The 26,725-nt window shown below is 43.1% G+C and overlaps 1 protein-coding gene across 2 annotated transcripts in view; it reads left to right on the top strand.

The window, feature by feature from the left end:
- Positions 1-26,725, top strand: part of slc30a6 (solute carrier family 30 member 6) — an 86,923-nt gene that overhangs the window by 47,168 nt on the left and 13,030 nt on the right. For both annotated transcript variants that reach the window (XM_055927906.1, XM_055927909.1), the window contains 4 exons: positions 13,066-13,146; positions 14,124-14,159; positions 14,898-14,992; positions 23,401-23,449. In XM_055927906.1, coding sequence (XP_055783881.1) covers positions 13,066-13,146; positions 14,124-14,159; positions 14,898-14,992; positions 23,401-23,449 — 261 coding nt within the window. The remainder of the gene's footprint in view (positions 1-13,065; positions 13,147-14,123; positions 14,160-14,897; positions 14,993-23,400; positions 23,450-26,725) is intronic.

Here is a 26,725-nt window from a genome sequence, read left to right as displayed (position 1 = left end):
TATATACAGTGGCTTGCAAAAGTATTCATCCCCTTGGCATTTTTCCTATTTTGTTGCCTTACAAACTGTAATTAAAATAGATTTTTGGTGGGTTTGTATCATTTGATTTACACAACATGCCTACCACTTTGAAGTTGCAAAATATTTTTGTGAAATATAAACAAGAAATAAGACCAAAAAAATTAACTTGAGCGTGCGTAACTATTCACCCCCCTAAGTCAATACTTTGTCTAGCCACCTTTTGCAGCTATTACGTCTGCAAGTCTCCTGGGGAATGTCTCTATAACCTTGGCACATCTAGCCACTGGGAGTTTTGCCAAGTTCTTCAAGGCAAAACTGCTCCGGCTCCTTCAAGTTGGATGGGTTCCGCTGGTGTACAGCAGTCTTTAAGTCACACGACAGATTCTCAGTTGGACTGAGGTCTGGGCTTTGACTAGGCCATTCCAAGACATTTAAATGTTTCCCCTTAAACCACACGAGTGTTGCTTTAGCAGTATGCTTAGGGTCATTGTCCTGCTGGAGGGTGAACCTCTGTCCCAGTCTCAAATCTCTGAAAGGCTGAAACAGGTTTCCTTCAAGAATTTCCCTTTATTTACCTCCATCCATCATTCCTTCAATCTGACCAGTTTCCCAGTCCCTGTCAATGAAAAACATCCCTACATGGGGATGGTGTTCTCTGGTTGATAAGAGGGGTTGGGTTTGCGCAAGACATTGCGTTTTCCTTGATGGCCAAAAAGCAACATTTTAGTCTCATCTGACCAGAGTACCTTTTTCCAAATGTCTTGGAAGTCTCCCACATGCCTTTTAGGCCAACACCAAATGTTTGCTTATTTTTTTCTTTAAGCAATGTCTTTTTTCTGGACACTCTTCCGTAAAGCCCAGTTCTGTGGAGTGTATGGCTTAAAGTGGTCCTATGGACAGATACTCCAATCTCCGCTGTGGAGCTTTGCAGCTCCTTCAGGGTTATCTTTGGTCTCTTTTTTGCCTCTCTGATTATGCCCTCCTTGCCTGGTCCGTGAGTTTTGGTGGGCTGCTCTCTGTCAGGTTTGTTGTAGTGCCATATTCTTTCCATTTTTTAATAATGGATTTAATGGTGCTCCATGGGATGTTCAAAGTTTCGGATATATTTTTATAACCTAACCCCGATCTGTACTTCTCTACAACCTGTTTGTTGAGCTTCTTGGTCTTTGTAGTGTCACTTGCTTGGTGTTGCCCCTTGGTTAGTTGCAGACTCTGGGGCCTTTCAGAACAGGTGTGCGTGTGTGCGTGCGTCTCCCACGTCCACCGGGGCCTCCCACAGGTTGGGAAACGCACAGTATTAAATAGAGCCATGACTACATGGAACTCTCTGCCACCTCAGGTAACTCAAGCTAGCAATAAAACCAGTTTAAAAAAGGAGATAAAAGAACACCTTAATGCACAAAGGGGAGTGTGAAGGGACACAGCCATTTTATATCAATCAATCATTCAATCAATCAAATTCATTTATAAAGCCTTTTTTACATCAACAGATGTCACAAAGTGTTTATACAGAAATCCAGCCTAAAACCCCAAACAGCAGGCAGCGTAGAAGCACAGTGGCTAGGAAAAACTCCCTAGAAAGGCAGGAACATAGGAACCATGCTCTGAGGGGTGACCAGTCCTCTTCTGGTTGTGCCGGGTGGAGATTATAAGAGTACATGGCCATTAAGGCCAGATTGTTCTTAGATGTCCAGCAGGGTCAAATAATAATCACAGTGGTTGTAGAGGGTGCAACAGGTCAGCATCTCAGGAGTAAATGTCAGTTGGCTTTTCATAGCCGATCATTCAGAGGTCAAGACAGTAGGTGCGGTAGAGAGAGGGAGAGTCAAACAACAGGTCTGGGACAAGGTTGCATGTCCGGTGAACAGGTCAGGGTTCCATAGCCGCAGGCAGAACAGTTTGAAACTGGAGCAGTAGCACAACCAGGTGGACTGGGGAGTCATCAGGCCAGGTAGTCCTATGGCATGGTCCTAGGGCTCAGGTCCTCCGTTAGCGGAGGAAGAGGGGGCGAGAGAGAAAGAATTAGAGGGAGCATACTTCACACAGGACACCGGATAAGACAAGAGAATTACACCAGATATAACAGATTGACCCTAGCCCCCGGTACATAGACTATAGCAGAATAGATACTGGAGGCGGAGACAGAGGTGGTCCCCCAGACAGCCTCCACACCACTAGAGGGATATCAACAGACTACCAACTTACTACCCTGAGACAAGGCTGAGTATAGCCCACAAAGATCTCCTCCACCGCACGAGCCCAAGGGGGCGCAAAACCGGAAAGGAAGATCACGTCAGTGACTCAACCCACTCAAGTGACGCAACCCTCCTAGGGACAGCATGGAAGAGAACTAGTAAGCCAGTGACTCAGAGGCAGAGAATCCCAGTGGAGAGAGGGGAGCCGGCCAGGCAGAGACGGCAAGGGCGGTTTGTCCTTGCCGTTCACCTTCATACCCCTGGGCAAGACTACACTCAATCATAGGACCTACTGAAGAGATCTCGAGACCGAGTCTGTGTCTCTCACATTGATAGACAGACCATTCCATAAAAATTCAGCTCTATAGGAGAAAGATCTGCCTCCCGCTGTTTGCGTAGAAATTCTAGGAACAATAAGGAGGCCTGCGTCTTGTGAACGTGTAGGTATGAAAGCCAGGACCAAATCGGAAAGATGGGTAGGAGCAAGTCCATGTAATGCTTTGTAGGTTAGCAGTAAAACCTTTAAATCAGCCCTAACCTTAACAGGATGCTAGTGTAGAGAGGCTTGCACTGGAGTAATATGATAAAATAGTATGGTTCTAGTCAAGATTCTAGCAACCGTGATTATCACCAACGGAAGTTTATTTAGTGCTTTATCTGGCTAGCCAGAGAGTAGAGCATTGCAGTAATTTAATCTAGAAGTGACAAAAGGATTGATTTTACTTTTATGCATCATTTTTGGACAAAGAGTTTCTGATTTTTCAGAAATCAGAAACGAAGATGGAAAATAGCTGGCCTTGAAATATTCTTGATATGTTCGTCAAAAGAGAGATCAGTGTCCAGAGTAACGCCGAGATCCGTCACAGTTTTATTTGAGACGACTGGACAACCATAAGATTAATTGTCAGATCCAACAGCAGATCTCTTTGTTACTTGGGACCTAGAACTAGTATCTCTGTTTTGTCCAAGTTTAAAAGTAAAACATTTGCAGCCATCCACTTCCTTCTATCTAAAATACAGGCTTCCAGTGTAGGCCATTTTGGGGCTTCACCATGTTTTATTGAAATGTACAGCTCTGTGTCGTCCGCATAGCAGTGAAAGTTGACATTGCATTTCCGAATGACATCACTAAGAGGTAGAATATTTAGTGAATTCAATTGGGGTCCTAAAACAGAACCTTGAGGAACACTGAAACGTACAATTACTTTGTCAGAGGACAAACCATCCACGGACACTGACTGATATCTCTCCGACAGATAACTAAACCAGGCAAGAACTTGTCCGTGTAGACCAAATAGGGTTTCCAATCTCTCCAAAAGAATGTGTGGATCGATGGTGTAAAACGCTGCACTAAGGACTAGGAGCATAAGGACAGATGCAGAGTCTTGGTCTGACGCCATTAGAAGGTAACTTACCACCTTCCCGAGTGCAGTCTCAGGTCTAAAACCAGACAGAAGCATTTCGTATACATTATTTGTCTTCTGGAAGGCAGTGAGTTGATACACAATAGCTTTTTCAAAAAATGTTGAGACTAATGGGAGATTCTATATAGGCCAATAGTTTATTACATTATCCGGGTCAAGGTTTGGCTTTTTCAAGAGAGGCTTTATTACTGACATTTTTAGTGTGTTTGGTACACATCCAGAGGTTATGGAACCATTTATTATGTTCAACATAGGAGCGCCAAGCACAGGAAGGAGCTCTTTCAGTAGTTTAGTTGGAATAGGGTTTAGTAAGCAACTGGAAGGTTTAGAGGCCATGACTATTTTCGTGAATGTGTCGAGATACAGGATTTTAAAAACATGAGTGTCTCCATTAATCCTAGGTCCTGGCAGTTCTGTGCAGACTCAGGACAACTGAGCTTTGCATATATACGCAGATTCAAAGAGGAGTCCGTAGTTTGCTTTCTAACGATCATGATCTTTTCGTTGAAGAAGTTCATGAATTCATCACTGCTGAAGTGAAAGCCATCCTCTCTTGGGGAATGCTGCTTTTTAGTTAGCTTTGCGACAGTACCAAAAATAAATGTTGGGTTCTTATTCTCCTTAATTAAGTTGGAAAAATAGGCTGATCGAACAGTAGTGAGGGCGCTTCGAAATTGCACGGTACTGTCTTTCCTAGACAGTGCCATTTCCGTAAAAAGAATTCTGGAAGATTGCTTCAGGGCTTGGTTATTTTCTGTATACCACGGAGCTAATTTCTTATGACAAATGATTTTTGTTTTTAAAGGTGTGACTGCTTCTTGAGTATTACGCAAGGTTAAATTTAGCTTCTCAGTTAGGTGGTTAACAGATTGTTGTCCTCCGACGTCCTTGGGTAGGTGGAGGGAGTCTGGAAGGGCATCTAAGACTCTTTGGGTTGTCCGAGAATTTATAGCATGGCTTTTGATAATCTTTGGATGGGGTCTGAGCAGATTATTTTTTGCGATTGTAAACGTAATAGGATGGTGGTCCTATAGTTCAGGATTATGAGGAAAAAAATGTTGATCCAAAATATGTATTCCTCTGGACAAAACTAGATCCAGGGTATGTCTGTCACAATGCGTAGGTCCGGAGACATGTTAGACAACATCCACTGAGTCTGATGGCTGCGAAAGCCTTTTGGCGTGGGTCTGTGGACTTTTCCATGTGGATATTGAATTCACCCCAAAAAAATTATCAGCCTTGACCCCAAATTTTCCTATTTGACCTTGTAAACTCACCCAAAACAATTCAGCCTTGACCCCAAATTTTCCTATTGGACCTTGTAAACTCAGTGAGGAATGCTGTATATGGCCCAGAAGGCCTGTCAACAGTGACTGTAAAACGTGATTGAGAAGGCTGCATAGATTTCATGAATAGAAGCTCAAAAGACGCAGTCATTTTTTGGGTTGGTAAATTTTGTTGCTGGAAATGTTAGCTACACCTCCGCCTTTGCAGGATGCATGGGGAATATGGTCACTAGTGTAACCAGGAGGAGAGGCCTCATCAAGCTTGAGCCATGTTTGTCAGGCCAATCACATCAAGGTTATGATCAGTGATTAGTTCATTGACGATGACTGCCTTGGAAGTGAAGGATCTAACATTAAGTAGCCCTATTTTGAGATATCAGAATTTCTTTCAATAATGACAGGAATAGAGGAGCTCTTTATTCCAGTGAGATTGCTAAGGCAAACACCGCCATGTTTACTTTTGCCCAACCTAGATCAAGTCACACAGATGCTGTTTTAATGGGGATAACTGAGATGACTACACTGACTATGCTAGTGTCAAACTCTACTAAACTGACAGGCTAGCTAACAACCTGCAGCATGGCCTGCACCCTATCTCATTGTGGAGCTAGAGGATTTAGAGCCCTGTCTATGTTGATAGTTAAGATGAAGGCACCCCTCCAGCTAGGATGGAGTCTGTCACTCCTCAGCATGTCATGCTTGGTCCAATTATCTACAAATTCAATCTTTTGAGAGGGACAGAAAACAGTTTTCAACCAGCGATTGAGTTGTGAGAATTCTGTAGGGCTCATCACTCCCCCTATCTGGGAGGGGGAGGGGGGCAGAAACAATTACTCAATGCTGGCACATCTTTCTAGCTAATTTACACGTTGAAGCTATGTTGCACTTGGAGATCTGACTGTTTCATCCTAACATTGTTGGTGCTGACGTAGATAACTATCCCTATACAATCTACACTCGACAGTTTTGGACTCAGCCAGCAATCTCTTCAGATTAGCCTTTACGTCGGTAGCCCTGCCCCTATGATCGCTGAATGTTTGTTTTTATGTCTAATATTATGGGTATTGGAGTCGCCAATGACCTAGGGTTTACAATTTGCCAGAGCCAATGGTGGGAGGCTTTGGCGACTCAGACCCCGTAACCAGTGGAGGGGAGACCTGAGATGGCTTGGCCTCTGACTAACTTGTTGCTTAATGGGGGGGGACCGGTTTAAAGTTTCTATCGGCTAAATGAGCGACTCCGGTTGAGCATGCCGACAGCATTTCTTTCCAGAAGGCTTGAGAAAATTGTCAGACTGCGTGGATTGTGCGGGGGGAATTTGTACTACTATCTGTACATACTGGTGGCACAGATGTTGTTTCTTCCTTTCCTACTCTTAAATTTCCTTTGCCTAACGATTGCGTCTGAAGCTGGGCTTGCAACTCGGCTGTCCTCACCATAAGGCAGTAGTTCTCCTGCATATTATGAGTACAGCGTCTGCAATTAGATGGCACAGCGTTAATGTTATTACTTTGCTTTTTTGGTTGGTGGAGGTTCTCTAGAACCCTGTCCAGATGAAGCGTCTAGGGTGAAAAAGTTGAGCGCACAAAAACTACGACGTTGGTTAATGTGTTAAATGCAGAGTTTTGATTAAACTGTTATTAAAAGTTTTTAAAAAACATTTGGCAGGTAACCAAGTAGCAACAAATAGCACAGCAGCACGGATACAATCCGGAAGTGTGACATATTGTAATTTGCCCTATACTATGTATTAGACCTAGATATTGTGTGTACAGTCGTGGCCAAAAGTTTTGAGAGTCACACAAATATACATTTTCACAAAGTTTGCTGCATCAGTGTCTTTGGATGTTTTTGTCAGATGATACTATGGAATACTGAAGTATAATTACAAGCATTTCATAAGTGTCAAAGGCTTTTATTGACAATTACATGAAGTTGATGCAAAGAGTCAATATTTGCCGTGTTGACCCTTCTTTTTCAAGACCTCTGCAATCCGCCCTAGCATGCTGTCAATTAACTTCTGGACCACATCCGGACTGATGGCAGCCCATTCTTGCATAATCAGTGCTTGGAGTTTGTCAGAATTTGTGGGTTTTTGTTTGTTCACCCGCCTCTTGAGGATTGACCACAAGTTCTCAATGGGATTAGGGTCGGGGGAGTTTCCTGGCCATGGACCCAAAATATTGATGTTTTGTGAGTGAGCCCACTCCCTTGGCTGAGAAGCAACCCGACACATGAATGGTCTCAGGATTAGAGGTCGACCGATTAATCGGAATGGCCGATTAATTAGGGCCGATTTCAAGTTTTCATAACAATCGGAAATCCGTAAAAATAAAATAAAAAGCCTTTATTTAACTAGGCAAGTCAGTTAAGAACACATTCTTATTTTCAATGACGGCCTAGGAACAGTGGGTTAACTGCCTTGTTCAGAGGCAGAACGACAGATTTTTACCTTGTCAGCTCAGGGATTCAATCTTGCAACCGTACGGTTAACTAGTCCAACGCTCTAACCACCTGCCTCACGAGGAGCCCGCCTGTTACGCGAATGCAGTAAGAAGCCTAGCATTAAACTTATCTTATAAAAAACAATCAATCAATCATAATCACTAGTTTTAACTACATGTGGTTGATGATATTACTAGTTTATCTAACGTGTCCTGCGTTGCATATAATCGATGCAGTGTGCATTCGCCGAAAAAGGACTGTCGTTGCTCCAACGTGTACCTAACCATAAACATCAATGCCTTTCTTAAAATAAATACACAGAAGTATATATTTTAAACCTCCATATTTAGCTAAATGAAATCCAGGTTAGCAGGCAATATTAACCAGGTGAAATTGTGTCACTTCTCTTGCGTTCATTGCACGCAGAGTCAGGGTATATGCAACAGTTTGGGCCGCCTGGCTCATTGCGAACTAATTTGGCAGAATTATACGTAATTATGACATAACATTAACCTGTCTAGGATCAGCGTGGCGCTAGCGGCACCCCCCCCCCCCCCCCCACTGAAAAACCAGTGCCGCGAAATTCAAAAAAAATATTTTTTTAAAATATTTAACTTTCACACATTAAAGTCCAATACAGCTAATGAAAGACACAGATCTTATGAATCCAGTCAACATTTCCGATTTTTAAAATGTTTTACAGGGAAGACACAATATGTAAAGATGTACATCTATTACCTAAAAACACATTAGCATAATCCACCATCTTTTATTTGTCCACCAACACCAGTAGCCATCACCAATTCGGCTAAACTAAGATATTTATAGCCCCTAACCAACAAAAAAACTCATTAGATGACAGTCTGATAACATATTTATGGTATGGGATAGGTTTTGTTAGAAAAAAGTGCATATTTCAGGTATATGGCATAGTTTACAATTGCACCCACCATCACAAATGGACTAGAATAATTACAATGAGCAACGTGTTTACCTAACTACTAATCATCAAACATTTCGTAAAAATACACAGCATACACGAATCGAAAGACACAGATCCTGTGAATACAGACAATATTTCAGATTTTCTAAGTGTCTTACAGCGAAAACACAATAAATCGTTATATTAGCTTAGCACATAGCAATTAGCAGCCCAGCATTGATTCTAGCCAAAGTGAGCGATAAAAGTCAACATCGCCAAAAGATATTAATTTTTTCACTAACCTTCTCAGAATTCTTCCGATGACACTCCTGTAACATCACATTACAACATGCATATACAGTTTGATCGAAAATGTTTATATTTAGCCACCAAAATCATGGTTAGACAATGTGAAATGTAGACAAGCTGGTAAAGAAAACGTCCTTGCGCCACTTAGACAGTGATCTACTCTTGTACATAAATACTCATAAACGTGACTAAAAAATATAGGGTGGACAGGGATTGATAGACAATTTAATTCTTAATACAATTGCGTTATTACATTTTTTAATTTATCCTTACTTTTCAATACAGTTTGCGCCAAGCGAAGCTACGTCAAAAAACATGGCGTCCTAAGCCACTAAAATGTTTCGACAGAAACACGATTTATCATAATAAAAATGTCCTACCTTGAGCTGTTCTTCCATCAGTATCTTGGGCAAAGGATCCTTTCTTGGGAGAAATCGTCTTTTGGTGGAAAGCTGTCCTCTTGCCATGTGGAAATGTCAACTACGTTCGGGATGAACTGAAAAGCGTGCCCAACTTTTCACATCGTTGCAAAAATAAATGTCCCAAAATCGCACTAAACGGATATAAATTGCTATAAAACGCTTTAAATTAACTACTTTGTGATGTTTGTAACTCCTATAACGAGTGAAAAGATGACCGGAGAAATATAACAGGCTAAACTAACGCTTGGAACAGGAGAGGGTCGGTGTCTTCCACGCGCGTTACGCAGCAAGAAAAGACTTGCTAGCTAAAGGTTTTTTTCATTTGTAGGGCCTGTGAACGAGCAATCGAGCCCGTTGGAATCGTCATCACGTAAAGGCATCCAGGGGAAGACGTAAGAAGTGTCCGTATAGTCATAGCAACGACAGAGCCCTTTTAAATGACTTCAGAAAAGTGGCCAACGTTTCTCAAATCTGACTCCATGTCAGGGAAATTGCTGTAGAATGGGCTCTGTTCCACTTAGAGACAAAATTTCAACTCCTATAGAAACTATAGACTGTTTTCTATCCAATAATAATAATAATATGCATATTGTACGATCAAGGATTTTGTGGGAAGCCGTTTAAAAAATTAGCCACATTAGCATAAATAGTCTAAACAGCGCCCCCATCCCCAACAGGTTAAAGGTTGTGCAATATAACAGGAATATTTAGACTGATGGATGCCACCCGTTAGATAAAATACGGAAAGGTTCCGTATTTCACTGAAATGAATGAAATGAGTTTTCGAGATGATAGTTTCCGGATTCGACCATATTAATGACCTAAGGCTCGTATTTCTGTGTGTTATTATGTTATAATTAAGTCTATGATTTGATAGAGCAGTCTGACTGAGCGATGGTAGGCACCAGTAGGCTCGTAAGCATTCATTCAAACAGCACTTTCGTGCGTTATGCCAGCAGCTCTGCTGTTTATGAATTCAAGCCTATCAACTCCCGAGATTAGGCTGGTGTAGCCGATGTGAAATGGTTAGCTAGTTAGCGGGGTGCGCGCTAATAGCGTTTCAAACGTCACTCGCTCTGAGACTTGGAGTAGTTGTTCTCCTTGCTCTGCATGGGTAACGCTGATTCGAGGGTGGCTGATGTCGATGTGTTCCTGGTTCGAGCCCAGTTAGTGGCGAGGAGATGGATGGAAGCTATACTGTTACACTGGCAAAACTAAAGTGCCTATAAGAACATCCAATAGTCAAAGGTATATGAAATACAAATCGTATAGAGAGAAATAGTCCTATAATTCCTTTAATAACTACAACCTAAAACTTCTTACCTGGGAATATTGAAGACTCGTGTTAAAAGGAACCACCAGCTTTCAAATGTTCTCATGTTCTGAGCAAGGAACTTAAACGTTAGCTTTCTTACATGGCACATATTGCACTTTTACTTTCTTCTCCAACACTTTGTTGTTGCATTATTTAAACCAACTTGAACATGTTTCATTATTTATTTGAGGCTAAATTGATTTTATTTATGTATTATATTAAATTAAAATAAGTGTTCATTCAGTATTGTTGTAATTGTCATTATTACAAATAAATAAATAAAAATCGGCCGATTAATCGGTATCGGCTTTTTTGGTCCTCCAATAATCGATATCGGCGTTGAAAAATCATAATCGGTCAACCTCTACTCAGGATGCTTTACTGTTGGCATGACACAAGACTGATGGTAGTGCTCACCTTGTCTCCGGACAAGCATTTTTCCGGATGCCCCAAACAATCGGAAAGGGGATTCATCAGAGAAAATGACTTTACCCCAGTCCTCAGCAGTCCAATCCCTGTACCTTTTGCAGAATATCAGTCTGTCCCTGATGTTTTTCCTGAAAAGAAGTGGCTTCTTTGCTGCCCTTCTTGACACCAGGCCATCCTACAAAAGTCTTCGCCTCACTGTGTGTGCAGATGCACTCACACCTGCCTGCTGCCATTCCTGAGCAAGCTCTGTACTGGTGGTGCCCCGATCCCGTAGCTGAATCAACTTTAGGAGACGGTCCTGGCGCTTGCTGGACTTTCTTGGGTGCCCTGAAGCCTTCTTCACAACAATTGAACCGCTCTCCTTGAAGTTCTTGATGATCCGATAAATGGTTGATTTAGGTGCAATCTTACTGGCAGCAATATCCTTGCCTGTGAAGCCCATTTTGTGCAAAGTAATGATGACGGCACGATTTTCCTTGCAGGTAACTGTGGTTGACAGAGGAAGAACAATGATTCCAAGCACCACCCTCCCTTTGAAGCTTCCAGACTGTTATTTGAACTCAATCAGCATGACAAAATGATCTCCAGCCTTGTCCTCGTCAACACTCACACCTGTGTTAATGAGAGAATCACTGACATGATGTCAGCTGGTCCATTTGTGGCAGGGCTGAAATGCAGTAGAAAATGTTTTTTTGGGGATTCAGTTCATTTGCATGGCAAAGAGGGGCTTTACAATTCATCTGATCACTCTTCATAGCATTCTGGAATATATGCAAATTGCCGTCATACAAACTGAGGCAGCAGACTTTGTGAAAATGTATATTTGTGTCTTCTCAAACTTTTGGCCACGACTGTATGTATTGATATGTAGGCTATGTGTGACGTTTTAAATGTATGTATTTCAGTCCTTGACTAATACTGTCCTGTACTATGTTTCATGTGGACCCCATAAAGAGAAGCTGATGCTTTTGCAATGGGGATCTTAATAAATACCAAAGCATATTTAGAACTTGTATTATTCAAAACCATCATACCGGCAATAATGTGAAAAATATTGTGATATGATATTTTGGCCATATCGCCCAGCCCTAGCAGCCATGTACAGCTGTCTTGCCAAATAAATAGGCCTATACAGGCCCGCTTCAAGCATGGGAAATCATGCCACTCGCTCATGAGTTCAGCAACACGTTGTGATATGGCACAATACACTTCTGTGAATCAAATTTGACCTACATAATCAATTAAGCAATACCATAGAAACGTTTCCATTATATACAGTTCCATTTACAGAAACGGAAACCAATAGGCTATCAAGAAAACCATAATAGCACCTGCAGTAACCAAGTGTTCCAGCCACTCTCTTCCTATGAACCAGTTGCTATAAATTAACATGTTTGGATAGAACCTGCGGCTGGGGTAGGATTCTAAGCTAACCTGGGCTGGCTCCTCTGTTCCAAGATCATTAGGAACAGTCGGAGGTGGAGGCGGCTTTGGAGCCATTATCCTGGCTGCGCTTGTGGAAGGGTGGGTAGGCTCTGCACAAGGAGTTAGCTGGAGCTTGGCAGCAGCCTTGGTGGTTTGATGCTGCTGCTCATCACTCTCCTTCTCCTTTGTTTGGGTACTTTTGGCTAAGCAAATTTCTGATATCCGCCGTGGCAGATTAGCTGGTTCGAGCTAGCTAAATAGGCTAAGGCTAATAACACTAATGCTTTTTACAGATAGCTAAGCGTGAAGCAGCTTCAATAGTAAACTTGACCCCGCCCTTATAAATCAAAATCAAATATTACAGGCGTATTCACGTTATTCACTTAGCCTGCCACCGAGATGACAGATAAGAAGCCTTTTTTCATGATTTTTGTGGAAACCCAAAGGAGTCCTACCTAACCGCCCAGTGGCTTTCCGTACGTAGCCCCGCTACACACACCACGGCACGTCCTGTCCATTGTGCTGACACAGCGCCAACCTGTCACTCATTTTAACTTTTTTGCTATTTTTATAAAGGGACATAAAACTAAACCGAGGGGGCTGTGCCCCCTTTAGCCCCCTCATGGAGCTGTGCCCAATGGTCATACGATTAACAAACTATCTGTTGATAAGCAATTGTTGTTATGGTTATGGCTAGGGTTAGGTTTAGAATAAGGGTAAAAGTTAAGTTTAGGGGCAGGATAAGGGTTAGGCTACGGTTAGTAGATAGTTAGTAGATAGTTAGTTAGTTAGTTAATTGAAATGTTACTGATAGTCTTTAGACTGTCTACAGATGGACAATCCAAATAAAGTGTTACCGTGTGTTCCTCCAGGTTTGAGCGGCTGGAGGTCCTAGCTGTGTTTTCCTCCACGGTGCTGGTGCAGCTGGGAGCTCTGTTCATCCTGAAGGAGAGGTGGGTGGAACCAGGGTTTACCCCTGTTTGTGACAGGGGATGGGGTGGGGGACTGGGGCTTCTGCATATTTCAGAGCTGTGGGAATGTCTCCTCCTGCCTGTGCCCACACCTAGGACCAAGCGCCCAGAACCAGGGTTTATTCAGCGATCACGGCTCAGGCAGGGAAGGGGTGAGGAGGGGAGGGAGTGCTGCCAACTAGTACATCAACCATGTGTGTGTGTTTGTGTGGCCCTTAATTCCAATAGCATAGAGAGTAAGAGCGAGCGAGAAAGAACCGGACTGAGTGGGGTTGTATGAGGAGAAGATGTATGTTTGTGTTGATGAGTGTAGGACATATTTCAGAGCTGTGGTCATGTTTTCTCCTGCATATGTCCACACCTTAGCCTGAAGCACACATTATAGAAGACATGGTTTATCTAAAGGTCACGTTTCTGGAAGGGGAGGGGAGAGATGATGATGTTACACCGTCACACAAGCATGTGTGTAACAAGGCTTCCGGTATTCAGAGAGAAACAGAGGGGGAGGGCAATATGAGAGAATACATACTGTGTATTTGTGTTAAATGTATGGTAAATATAGACTGGCTGCATGCCTTCTTCCCTCCCATGCCACCATGAATACTGGACACAGGTTTTGATCGTCCACCTTTAAAAGGGTCAAGTTGATGTTGTCATGTTTACATGTCGGAATTTATCCTGTTGAAATATGCAAAAACACTTCTGTATAGCCTTGAGGGGTGTTTCTGATGGCTTTTGTCACGGTGAGTGGTACTAGTGTCACTATCAGACTTAATCAGCCATTTAGCTCCCAGCGTGTCCTGGCCATCTATTATATCACTCTGCTTTAACATCTCAGCACAGGCAACAGTTTTTCCCAGTCAGGTCACGTGGAACATTTTTTGTTTGTTTATTTACTTGTCCCATATTGCCCCATGTTTCTGTGTGACAGTTTTTCTTCCCTTCTGTTATTTTGCCAGTCTGGAGAGATTCGTGGAGCAGCCGGAGGTGCACACGTAAGTAGGCCCCTGTCCACACACGCACTCCCATGCACCCCTGTTCCACACACACACACACACACTCCAGGGAGAACATCAGCCCAAACAAACATCACAGCTGGGTCTGGGTCCAGATAGAATTAGCCTACCGTTCCTCTCATCCCTCTAAACTGTACGAAATGGGATTCTCAGCTAATCAGGTTGCCGTCCCTCGCTGCAGCTGCACCATCCTGGATCGCCATTATGAAACAAAGATTAGTAGTTTGATGAAAACACGACCGACTTAAACCCGTCTTCGTTGACCAGATTACCTTTCAAAGCAGTGGAACATTGGAGATGTGATGTTGTGTGTAATGCAGGGCAATATCACTAAAACAACAGATTATTATCACTGCTGGGCAGCAGGTGCCAGACAGGCAAGACGCCACATGTTCTAGGTACCAGAACACTTAATCTAGTGGAGAACATCCATTTACACTGCAGCACCAACTGAATTCCTCCAGCATTAAAATCTGCCTCTATTTTTATGTTTATGTGGATGTTTGTGTTTTGGAAACGTTTACACGTGTTTGTTTCCCATTATGATTCACTTATTTCACTTCATTGTGAAAGTGTCATGTATTCCAAATTAATTTTAGCAATAATATTGAAGTCAACGGAGACTACTGTATAAGCCATGGAGAGTATGTGTTGTGTTTGACATGTGTTACAAGTATGCATCTATGTTGTACTGATAATGGTCCTCTGTGTGTGTAGGGGTCGTCTGTTGGTGGGGACCTTTGTAGCGCTGTTCTTCAACCTGTTAACTCTGCTCTCTGTGAAGAACAAGCCCTTTGTCTATGTCTCAGAAGGTAGGTCAACTCTGACTCTCCTCACCTCTCACTGCCTAGTATGTCTGAGGGTATGATAAACTGCTATACTAACTTACTGTGTGTAAAAAGAGGTTGACAATATTAGTGTCAATAATAATATATAATAATTTATGCCAATTTATAATGCATCATTATTGTGGTTCATTCTGGGATACTATCAGGTTTTCAGCTGTTTTTGAGTAATGGATTCCACACGGTCATTGATAATCAATTATAGCTGTAGTACATGCCAGTCCTAGTACCATGGTGCCTCCTCACTGTCCCTGGTCCTGCTGTATGTGGGTCTGTCTGCTGCAGTCTGTCTGTTATTCCCTGAGCTGCCAGCAGGGGGCCTGGCGCTGCACGATGCCTGTGGTTGCAGTGCTCCACTAAGCAGGGCCCAAGCTGTCATGGCTCACTGTTTGTTTGTAAATCCTCATTGACACAGTTATGGACTCTAGGACAATCCAGACCCCAGACTAGTTGACCCTCTAAATCTGTCTGCCTGAAATCCAATGAGACTTTTAATTGTATACACCGTGTACACACAGCCCTGGGCACGTCATTTGCACTGTCTTTACTCTAGCCCAAGATTGAACCACGTATTCAGAGAAAAAGTTTGCTAGGAGAGATGGGAGGGATGCAGTAAGGCGAGAGAAAGAGATGAGAATGGCCATAGAAGAGAGCCAGAATGAATGGAGACGGAAGGAAAATACAATACCTAGAGATCACACAGTCAGCACTTGACCTAGTAGAGGCCAGCATAGAAAGCTGTTCTTCCTGTCTTTGTTTGTTTGTTTTGAGCCCAATGTTTACGACACAAGCAAAATGTTGTCTGTGTCCCCTTCGCCTATGGTTTATGCTGTGTTAGTGTCAGCTCCGATTTGCCCAATGTTTTTGATTGGTCCAGATGTGGTCCATGGCCTCTTAGAGACTATATAGCTTTGCTCTTATGTAATTAAGGGCTTTAATTGAGCAGTATGCTCGATTAGGAGCACTACGACTGTCTTGCCTTCCTCCTTTGCCTTTCATTGAAATGACTTAATCTGCTCGAGGAACATTATTAGGACTCGAGACGAGACTTAGATCATAGACGACTTGTCTTCTCTTTCAGACTGTCTGTCACCCAGTCACGTGCCACAGAGAAGAGCTCTGAATGGCTCTAGTTGTACCTCTCTCCACCAGTCTTCTCCTTGGTTTGGAAGGATTTCTTCCTGTGTTTTTGCCCTTAGCAGGTTGCATTGAGTAACAGTGATGTAGTGCACAATGACAGATGGTTTTCATGTTAGTATGCACATTTAGATTGTGCTGTTTGTGATTGATGAGTTTTGGTGAAGCTGTACATTGGGTACATTTTGTCTGGGTCATTCACTTTACCCCACACTCAAATAAACCAGGCTAAATTAACAGGCTAACTTCATTTAACATCTCATTGCCAGGAGTGCATTAGTCACGCTAAAGACACACACACACACACACACACACACACACACACACACACACACACACACACACACACACACACACACACACACACACACACACACACACACACACACACACACACACACACACACACACAGTGAGTTCAAAATTGTATTATATAAGCATGTTCCAGACGGCAGAGCCCTGAGGCAGCCAGACAGGCTGCCATATCATAAATAAGTCACTCTGCTAAAATGGTTCATTCATGGAGTAGGCCCAGCAAAATTACCCTTCCTGTGGCTTTACTCAAAACAGTCCCCAGAATGGGGGGTGGGTTTCATGTGTTACTCTGACTGTTTTTGTACACTAAGATGGTTTGCATTATGATTATAAATAATTGTTTTTATTCATAATGATTAGTAAGGTATTATTCAAATGAACATTTATAGACTTAAACACCTTTATAATGCTGTAACGGAAATGAGGCTATGGACAGTAAACTTGAAAGAGGATTGCTTATCTGTTGGTTAGCAAGCAGACTTTCTAGGACTATTCCTGTCTCCATCACAAGCACCTCAGACTCATATCCTTAAGAAGCGGTACATGATACTAGGGTTGGGGTATTTTACGATTGCATCGTCTATAGAACTTTTCAACTGTCAAATCAATAACACGTTCTACGCTACATAACCAAAAGTATGTGAACACCTGCTCATCAAACATCTCAATCCAAAATCATGGGCATTAATATGGAGTTGGTCCCCCCTTTGCTGCTATAACAGCCTCCACTCTTCTGGGATGGCTTTCCACTAGATGTTGGGACATTGCTGCGGGGACTTGCTTCCAATCAGCCACAAGAACATTCGTGAGGTCGGGCACTGATGTTGGGCAATTAGTATTCTAATTCATCCCAAAGGTGTTCGATGGGGTTGAGGTTATGGCTCTTTGCAGGCCAGTCAAGTTCTTCCACACTGATTTTGACAAACCATTTCTGTATGGACCTCGCTTTGTGCACGGGGGCATTGTCATGCTGAAACAAAGATTTCCCTTCACTGGAACTAAGGGGCCTGAACCATGAAAAACAGCCCCAGATCATTATTCTTCCTCCACCAAACTTTACAGTTGGCACTATGCATTGGTGCAGGTAGTGTTCTCCTGGCATCTGCCAACCCAGATTTGTCCATCGGATTGCCAAATGGTGAAGCGTGATTCATCACTCCAGACGCTTGGCGCATGGGGATAGGTTTGTATGCGGCTGTTCGGCCATAGAAACCATTTCATGAAGCTCCTGACGAACATTTCTTGTGCTGACGTTGCTTCAAGAGGCAGTTTGGAACTCAGTAGTGAGTGTTGCAACCGAGGACAGATTATAACACTACCCGGGAAAAGTCTGAATCCACTAATTTCAAGTGGTGTCCACATACTTTTGGGGGTCAATGGAAAATGTTTGTTTTCCCCAATTTGTGGCCGTGGTCACGGAAGTCCTTCTTATTACATGAAAAGCAACTCGGAGTATGAACAATGTTTGACAGCCATCACCAATGGTGACGACATTGTGATGTTACAAACAATGGTTTAGCATATTTGAATTTGACTGCAACTCCTGATGAAACTGAACTATTTTTGTCTGTAATAAAGCACTTTTGTGGGGGGAAACTCATTCTGATTGGCCTAGGCCCGTCCATGGCTGCGCACCTGCCCAGTCATGTGAAATCCATGGATTACGGCCAAATTTATTTATTTCAGTTGACTGATTTCCTTATGTGAGCTGAAACTCAGTAAAATTGTTGCATTTCTATTTTTGCTCAGTAGTGTAGAAAGAGCAGAGAGCACCAAAGCAGAGTAAAACGTCAGATAGGGCCTAACATGTTTTAGTGTCTGCTGCCTTTTGCAGCAGACACTCTGGCTTATTGTTTTAAAATCTTAATTTCACTTTATCGCCCCGATCTCCAATCGTTTTTAATGTGACTTGTTGGCCTAGGCATAGCCTACTCTTTCATGATCATGTCACGCCCTGGCCTTAGTATTCTTTGTTTTCTTAATTATTTTAGTTAGGTCAGGGTGTGACATGGGGAATGTATGTGTTTTTTGTAGTGTCTAGGGTGGTTGTAAGATTTAGGGGGTTTATTAGAGTAGTTGGGTTTATGTTTAGTATAGAAGTCTAGCTGTGTCTATGGTTGAGTGTAGGTATCTAGGAAAGTCTATGGTTGCCTGAATTGGGTCTCAATTAGAGACAGCTGGTTATTGTTGTCTCTGATTGGGAGCCATATTTAAGGCAACCATAGGCTTTAGCTGTTTGTGGGGAATTGTCTATGTTGAACGTAAGTAGTTTGTGTGTGCACTTGCGTTTGTAGCTTCACGGTCGTTTGTTGTTTTGGTTAGTTTGTGTATAGTGTTTGTTTTGTGTTTTTCCCTCTCTTACAAAATAAAGAGATGTATTTTGCATACGCTGCGCCTTGGTCCACTGTCATTCAAGAAGACGACCGTGACAGATCAACCATCTCAGAAATTTGTTTAGTAATAATGAGAGAGATAACAAACAATTGCAAGAGAGACTTATCAAATAGGAAGTTTAAACAAACCTGGTATGTTTCTGTTTTAGTTGAAGTGTAGGCAAATAAATTGTGCCCTTAGAAAATCCCTCCTTGCAAACCAAACAGCCAATAATATAGGCCAACACATAGGCTACTGTCAATAAAAGTTGCAGTAAATGTTTATTTCACAAATTAAACAATATAGGCTCATTTTTGTAATATTGTCAGTGTTTATTATTGTCGTTGAATTGCTCGGTGGGCAATCGGCATAAGCTCCCGCAGCAACGCTTTTTAATATCATTTTCAATAGCTTACAAATTTTGCATTTACAGTGCATTCGGAAAGTATTCAGACCCCTTGACTTCATCTACATTTGTTACGTCACAGCCTTATTCTAAAATGGATTTTAAAAAAAAATGTTCATCAATCTACACACAATACTCTATAATGAAAAGCGAAAACAGGTTTTTCAACAAAAAAAATGCATATTTATTCAAATATAATTAACAGAAATACCTTATGTTACATAAGCATTCAGACCCTTTGCTATGAGACTCGAAATTGAGCTCTGGTGCATCCTGTTTACATTGATCATCATTGAGATGTTTCTATAACTTGGTGCAAGTCCACCTGTGGTAAATTCAATTGATTGGACATGATTTGGAAAGGCACACACCTGTCTATATAAGGTCCCACAGTTGACAGTGCATTTCAGAGCAAAAAACAATCCTTGAGGTCAAAGGAATTGTCAATAGAGATAGATCTGAGACAGGGTTGTGTCGGGGCACAGATCTAGGGATTGTCTGCAGCATTGAAGGTCACCAAGAATCAAATCAAATGTTATTTGTCACATGCGCCGAAGGTGTAGACCTTACTGTGAAATGCTTACTTACAAGCCCTTAACCAACAATGCAGTTCAAGAAAGAGTTAAGAAAATATTTACTAAATAAACTAATGTAAAAAAAATCTAATCAAATTAAAAAGTAACACAAGAAAATTCCATAACAATAATAAGGCTATATACAGTGGGGAGAACAAGTATTTGATACACTGCCGATTTTGCAGGTTAAACTACTTACAAAGCATGTAGATGTCTTTAATTTTTATCATAGGTACACTTCAACTGTGAGAGACTGAATCTAAAACAAAAATCCAGAAAATCACATTGTATAATTTTTAAGTAATTAATTTGCATTTTATTGCATGACAGAAGTATTTGATCACCTACCAACCCAGTAAGAATTTGAATCTTGCTCACATTGAGGGAGAGGTTGTTGTCCTGGCTCCACACTGCCAGGTCTCTGACCTCCTCCCTATAGGCTGTCTCATTGTTGTCGGTGATCAGGCCTACCACCGGTGTGTCGTCTGCGAACTTAATTACGGTGTTGGAGACGTGTTTGGCCACGCAATCGTGGGTGAACAGGGAGTTCCATAGGGGCACAAGTGTTGAGGATCAGCTTGGCAGATGTGTTGTTGTCTACCCTTACCACCTGGGGGCGGCCCGTCGGGAAGTCCAGGATCCAGTCCAGTTGGAGAGGGAAGTGTTTACTCCCATGGTCCTTAGCTTAGTGATGAGCTTTGTGGGCACTATGGTGTTGAACGCTGAGATGTAGTCAGTGAACGCAGTGACCTCCATCATTCTTAAAAGGATGAAGTTTGGAACCGCCAAGACCTTTCCTAGAGCTGGCCGCCCGGCTAAACTGAGCAATCGGGGGAGAAGGGCCTTGGTCAGGGAGGTGACAAAGAACCCGATGGTCACTGACAGAGCTCCAGAATTCCTCTGTGGAGATGGGAGAACCTTCCATAAGGACAACCACCTCTGCAGCACTCCACCAATCAGGCCTTTATGGTAGAGTCGCCAGACAGAAGCCACTCCTTAGTAAAAGGCACATGACAGCCCTTTTGCAGTTTGCCAAAAGGCATTTAAAGGACTCTCAGACCATGAGAAACAAGATTCTCTGGTCTGATGTAACCAAGATTGAACTCTTTGGCCTGAATGCCAAGCGTCACGTCTGGAGGAAACCTGCCACCATCCCTAGGGTGAAGCATGGTGGTGGAAGCATCATGCTGTAGGGATGCTTTTCAGCGGCAGGGACTTGGAGACTAGTCAGGATCGAGGGAAAGATGAACGGAGCAAAGTACAGAGAGATCCTTGATGAAAACCTACTTCAGAGCGCTCAGGACCTCAGACTGGGGAAAAGGTTCATCTTCTAACAGAACAATGACCCTAAGCAGACAGCCAAGACACCGCAGGAGTGGCTTCGAGACAAGTCTCTGAATGTCCTTGAGTGACCCAGCCAGAGCCCGGACTTAAACCCGAGCAAAAATCTCTGGAGAGACCTGAAAATAGCTGTGCAGCGACGCTCCCCATCCAACCTGACAGAGCTTGAGAGGATCTGCAGTGAAGAATGGGGGAAACTCCCCAAATACAGGTGTGCCAAGCTTGTACGGTGGTGTCATACCCAAGAAGACTCTAGGCTGTAATCGCTGCCAAAGGTGCTTCAACTAAGTACTGAGTAAGGGTCTGAATACTTATGTAAATGTGATATTTCAGTTAAAAAAATAAAACATATTTTTGCTTTGTCATTATGGGTATTGTGTGTAGATTAATGGGGGGGACTATTTAATGAGTTTTATAATAAGGCTGTAACGTAACAAAATGTGGAAAAAAGATTTTAAAAGTTTTTTAGCCTATAACATCCTTTATAACACTTGAATGAACATTGGCTTAGGTGAAAAAATGAATAGGCCTATTATCCTTAAGCTATATGCCTTTTGCCTGTCAAACTGTAGTAATCCTAAATATATAAACCGATAAAGCAAATTATTATTTATAACATTCTTTATAGCCTAACACATGAAAACAAATGAACATTTGCTTATGCATTCGCTTAAAACTAACAGGCCTATTTGGGTATGCCTTTTTCCTATCGTACTGTACAAATCCTAAATACAGGCCAGCAAGTTATAAAATACATTAGTTAAGTTGTGTAAACAAAATACGAAACAACCTAAATTGGTTTAAAAATATACACTGCTCAAAAAAATAAAGGGAACACTTAAACAACACAATGTAACTCCAAGTCAATCACACTTCTGTGAAATCAAACTGTCCACTTAGGAAGCAACACTGATTGACAATACATTTCACATGCTGTTGTGCAAATGGAATAGACAAAAGGTGGAAATTATAGGCAATTAGTAAGACACCCCCAAAAAAGGAATGGTTCTGCAGGTGGTGACCACACACCACTTCTCAGTTCCTATGCTTCCTGGCTGATGTTTTGGTCACTTTTGAATGCTGGCGGTGCTCTCACTCTAATGGTAGCATGAGACGGAGTCTACAACCCACACAAGTGGCTCAGGTAGTGCAGCTCATCCAGGATGGCACATCATTGCGAGCTGTGGCAAAAAGGTTTGCTGTGTCTGTCAGCGTAGTGTCCAGAGCATGGAGGCGCTACCAGGAGACAGGCCAGTACATCAGGAGACGTGGAGGAGGCCGTAGGAGGGCAACAACCCAGCAGCAGGACCGCTACCTCCGCCTTTGTGCAAGGAGGTGCACTGCCAGAGCCCTGCAAAATGACCTCCAGCAGGCCACAAAAAAAATATATATACTTCAAAAAATATACTTATTGTACTAGGCCTTTTATTACTCCTGTATGAGCGAAGAAAAATACTCCTCAGCAGAGCAGGGAAAAATACTCCTCAGCAGAGCGGAAGAAAAAAAGCAATAGCTTTTATTGCACATTTGCAACTGTTATCAATTTATTAACGTTTTGTACATAGTCTTATGCTCTATGTCCTGTCCCTTTTTGCCACACCATAGTCTCTTTCAGAGAATATTGTCGTACAAAATCTGGACCAAACATTTAGCTTTGCTTTGAAAATGTGGATGTTTTGTGTCCTGTCATCTCAGAGTCAGGGATAGACATGTTCAAGGAGAGCAAACACGCATACACAAACACCCCAAAACTCCTGGTGTGGTCAGGCTTATGTGGGGGAGTGAAAATTGGATTTGGGGAAGGCTTTTTTGTAGTCTCTCTCAATGCCTCTCTCACTTATCTGCCTAAACCACAGTAAACTAGCCAATATGAGCTGAGAGGTTTGCTCTGTAGCCATTTGTGTTTAAACATCACAGATGGTGGTGGGATACTCTAAAATCATATATGTGCCCTCCCCTGGTCAGTCGTCTGTGATTGTAACCCATCCTGCGGGGTGGACAGCTGAGGACACACTCTTCTTGCTGATCAAATGGCACTCGGGTCCTGTTACCGCCACAACAATGGCGACTGTGGAGGAAGATATATGGGAACAGACTGCAGATAAGGGCTGCTAGAGTGATGCTCTCTCACTGTGTTGATGTGTGTAATTCTGACCCCTGTCTTCTGTCTTCTCTCTTTTTTTGCCTCCATCCCTCATTCTCTCCCCCCCGCACCATCCTCCCAACAGCTGCCAGCACCAGTTGGCTCCAGGAGCATGTCGCAGACCTGAGTCGAAGGTAAGATCCTCTTTCAATGAGTCATCCTGCTGTATTGATCCTCCTTGTTTTCCCCCTGTAGTCCAGAAGTGGACAGTTTGCCTCCCAAGCATCCCTCAGGAAATATATGCACCACGGTGTATGTGTGTAATGTGATTAGCAGTCTGTCCCAATCAAACTGAGGCTAAAGGGTAAATAGACACACAGAACTATCCTACGCCTTGACCCTTTTTCTCTCCAGATGAAATCCTGCAACTAGTGAGGTCCGGTCACCCGACAACCTGTCCGCTCAACCCCATCCCCTCCTCCCTTCTCCATACCATCTCTGGAGACCTTCTCACTTCCCTCATCAACTCATCCCTGACCACTGGCTGCGTCCCCTCTGACTACAAAATGGCCCGAATCGCTCCCCTCCTAAACTAACACTTGACTCCTGACGTCAAAAACTACAGACCTTCTTTATTTTCTTTCCAAAACACTTCAGCATACTGTCTCTGACCAACTCTTGCTATCTTTCTCAAAACGATCTTCTTGACCCTAACCAGTCAGGCTTCAAGACGGGTCCCTCAACCGAGACTGCTCTTCTCTGTGTTTTACGGAGGCTCTCTGCACTGCCAAAGCCGACTCTCTGTTCTCATCCTCCTAGATCTATTCGCTGCCTTCGACACCGTAAACAGTCAGATCCTCCTCTTCACTCTCTCAGGGCTGGGCGTCTCAGGCTCTGCACACTCTTGGATTGCACTGTACCTGGCAGGCCAGTCCTACCAGGTGACGTGGAGACGATCTGTGTCTGCACCACGTACTCTCGCTACTGGTGTCCCCCAAGGCTCAGTTCTAGGCCCTCTCTATACACCAAGTCACTCTGCTCTGTCATCCTCACATGGTCTCTGCTATCGTTGCTATTTGGATGACACTCAACTACTTTTCTCCTTCCCCCTTCTGACACCCAGGTGGCGACACGCATCTCTGCGTGCCTGGCATATATCTCCGTTTGGATGTTGGCCCACCACCTCAAGCACAACAACACGGAGCTACACTTCCTCCCGTAGAATGCCTGCCCGCTTCAAGACCACTCCATCACGGTTGACAACTCCACGGTGTCCCCCTCCCAGAGTACAAAGAACCTTGGACAACACTGTTGTTCTCTGCAAACATCAAGCAGTGACTCACTCCTGTAGGTTCATGCTCTACAACATCCGTGATTAAGATCCTACCTCACACAGTAAGCGGTGCAGGTCTGAATCCAGGCACTTGTCATCTCCTGTCTGGACTACTGCCTCGCTGTTGGCTGGGCTCTCCGCTTGTGCCATCAAACCCCTGCAACTTATCCAGAACGCTACAGCCTGCCTGGTGTTTAATCTCTCTCATGTCACCCCGCTTCTCCACACACTCCACTGGCTTCCAGTTGAAGCTCGCATCCACTACAAGACCATGGAACTTGCCTACGGAACAGCAAGAGGGACTACCCCTTCCTACCTTCAGGCTATACTCAAACCCTACACCCCAACCCAAGCACTCCATTCTGCCACCTCTGGTCTCTTGACCCTCCCACCCCTACGAGAGGGCAGCTCCCACAGCCCAGTCCAAGCTCTTCTCTGTCCTGGCATCCCAATGGTGGGACCAGCTTCCCACTGAAGCCAGGACAGCAGAGTCCCTGTCCATCTGCTGAAAACATCTGAAACCCTACCTCTTCAAATAGTATTTTAAATAATCCCACAGCATCCCCCTTGCGTGAACTAACACTCGCACTTGTCTCCCCCCCTTTACTAGCGCTGACTTTGCTGATAGCTACTTTATTGAGGAAAAATGTGCTTACTATAAATGTGATATGTGGGTGTCTGTCCCACGTAGCTTAAGATGAATGCATTCTGTAAGTCGCTCTGGATAAGAGCGTCTGCAAAATGACTAAAACATTTCAAAATGTATATAAAACATGACATGGGGTGTAGTAGTATATTTTTTCAGCAAGATGTTAGGGAGTGGCTTTTTCAGGGAAATATTGGCTTAATTGAGCTTCTTGGAATTATTGTAAGGTATCTGGACAGCAAGGGCCGGTCTCATGTCATTTCCAATGGATTACAAAGACCCCCTCTGGCGAAACCTGCCTGTAGAGGTCAGATGTGAAACTCTTATCTTCCCTTTCACATCCTCCATATTGTGCTGTGTGCCCTTGCCCTGGGGTTAAGACCTGATGGATACTCTCAGGTCAGCCACTTCCTGGCCCTCACCCCTGGAGACCCTGTGCAGGGCTGGGGAGAGGCTTGACAGTGAAACTCCACCCCCTCCACCTTTCCTCATATAGTAGCTTCCAGGATGATGAATCGCCTCACTTGTTTTGTCTGAATAATGGATGTTGGTGGGTTTTGTTTCAGTCCAGAGTGTTGAGATCATTTTGCACCTCTACTTTCTCTGCTGGTGCCCCGGTCTGGATTATGCCACTCAGGAAGTGGAAAATGACAAAAGGCTGAGTCATGTTTGGAGTTGGAGGACTCATTGAAAAAGAACCCTCCCTTACCTCCTAATGGGTTATGTGAATGAGCTGCTGAGGGTCATGTGAAACAAGCCTCTAACTCATTGCAGGTCCAGCTATATTTTGCTTTCCATTATGCAGGCGTTCCCTCATAGCTATAACACCCTGATCTTAAATAATATAGCAGTAGCACTCTATGAAACAAAACTAGGCCTAAATTAAATTGACTCTCATAATCTATTCTAAAACCCCAAATATTATTGAAGTGGCTTTCTGTCGCATTCCATCCTGAATAGTAAAAGGCACGTACAATCCTACCCACTCTCCAGGTTACCTAGGGCAAAAGCACCTAATATACATTTTAACAAATTTATTGAAAATTCAATACAGAAATATATAATTTACATAACTTTCCACACCCCTGAATCAATACATGTTAGAATCACCTTTGGCAGCCATTACAGCTGTGAGTCTTTCTGGGTAAGTCTGTAAGAGCTTTGCACACTTGTATTGTACATTATTTGCACATTCTTTTTAAAATTCTTAAAGCTCTGTCAAGGTGGTTGTTAGTTGCTAGATAGCCATTTTCAGCTCTTGCCATAGATTTTCAAGCCGATTTAAAGTCAAAACTGTAATTAGGCCACTTATGAACATTCAATGTCGTCTTGGTAAGCAACTCCAGTGTACATTTGGCCTTGTGTTTTAGGTTATTGTCCTGCTGAATGGTAAATTTGTCTCACACTGTCTGTTGGAAAGCAGACTGAACCAGGTTTTCCTCTAGGATTTTGCCTGTGCTTAGCTGTATTCCGTTTCTTTTCATCCTAAGA

This window comes from Salvelinus fontinalis, chromosome 1 (genome assembly GCF_029448725.1).
Source record: "Salvelinus fontinalis isolate EN_2023a chromosome 1, ASM2944872v1, whole genome shotgun sequence".
NCBI classification, from domain to species: Eukaryota; Metazoa; Chordata; class Actinopteri; order Salmoniformes; family Salmonidae; genus Salvelinus; species Salvelinus fontinalis.
Note: the sequence above shows the minus strand (reverse complement) of the source record. Positions and strands in the feature narration are given on the sequence as shown.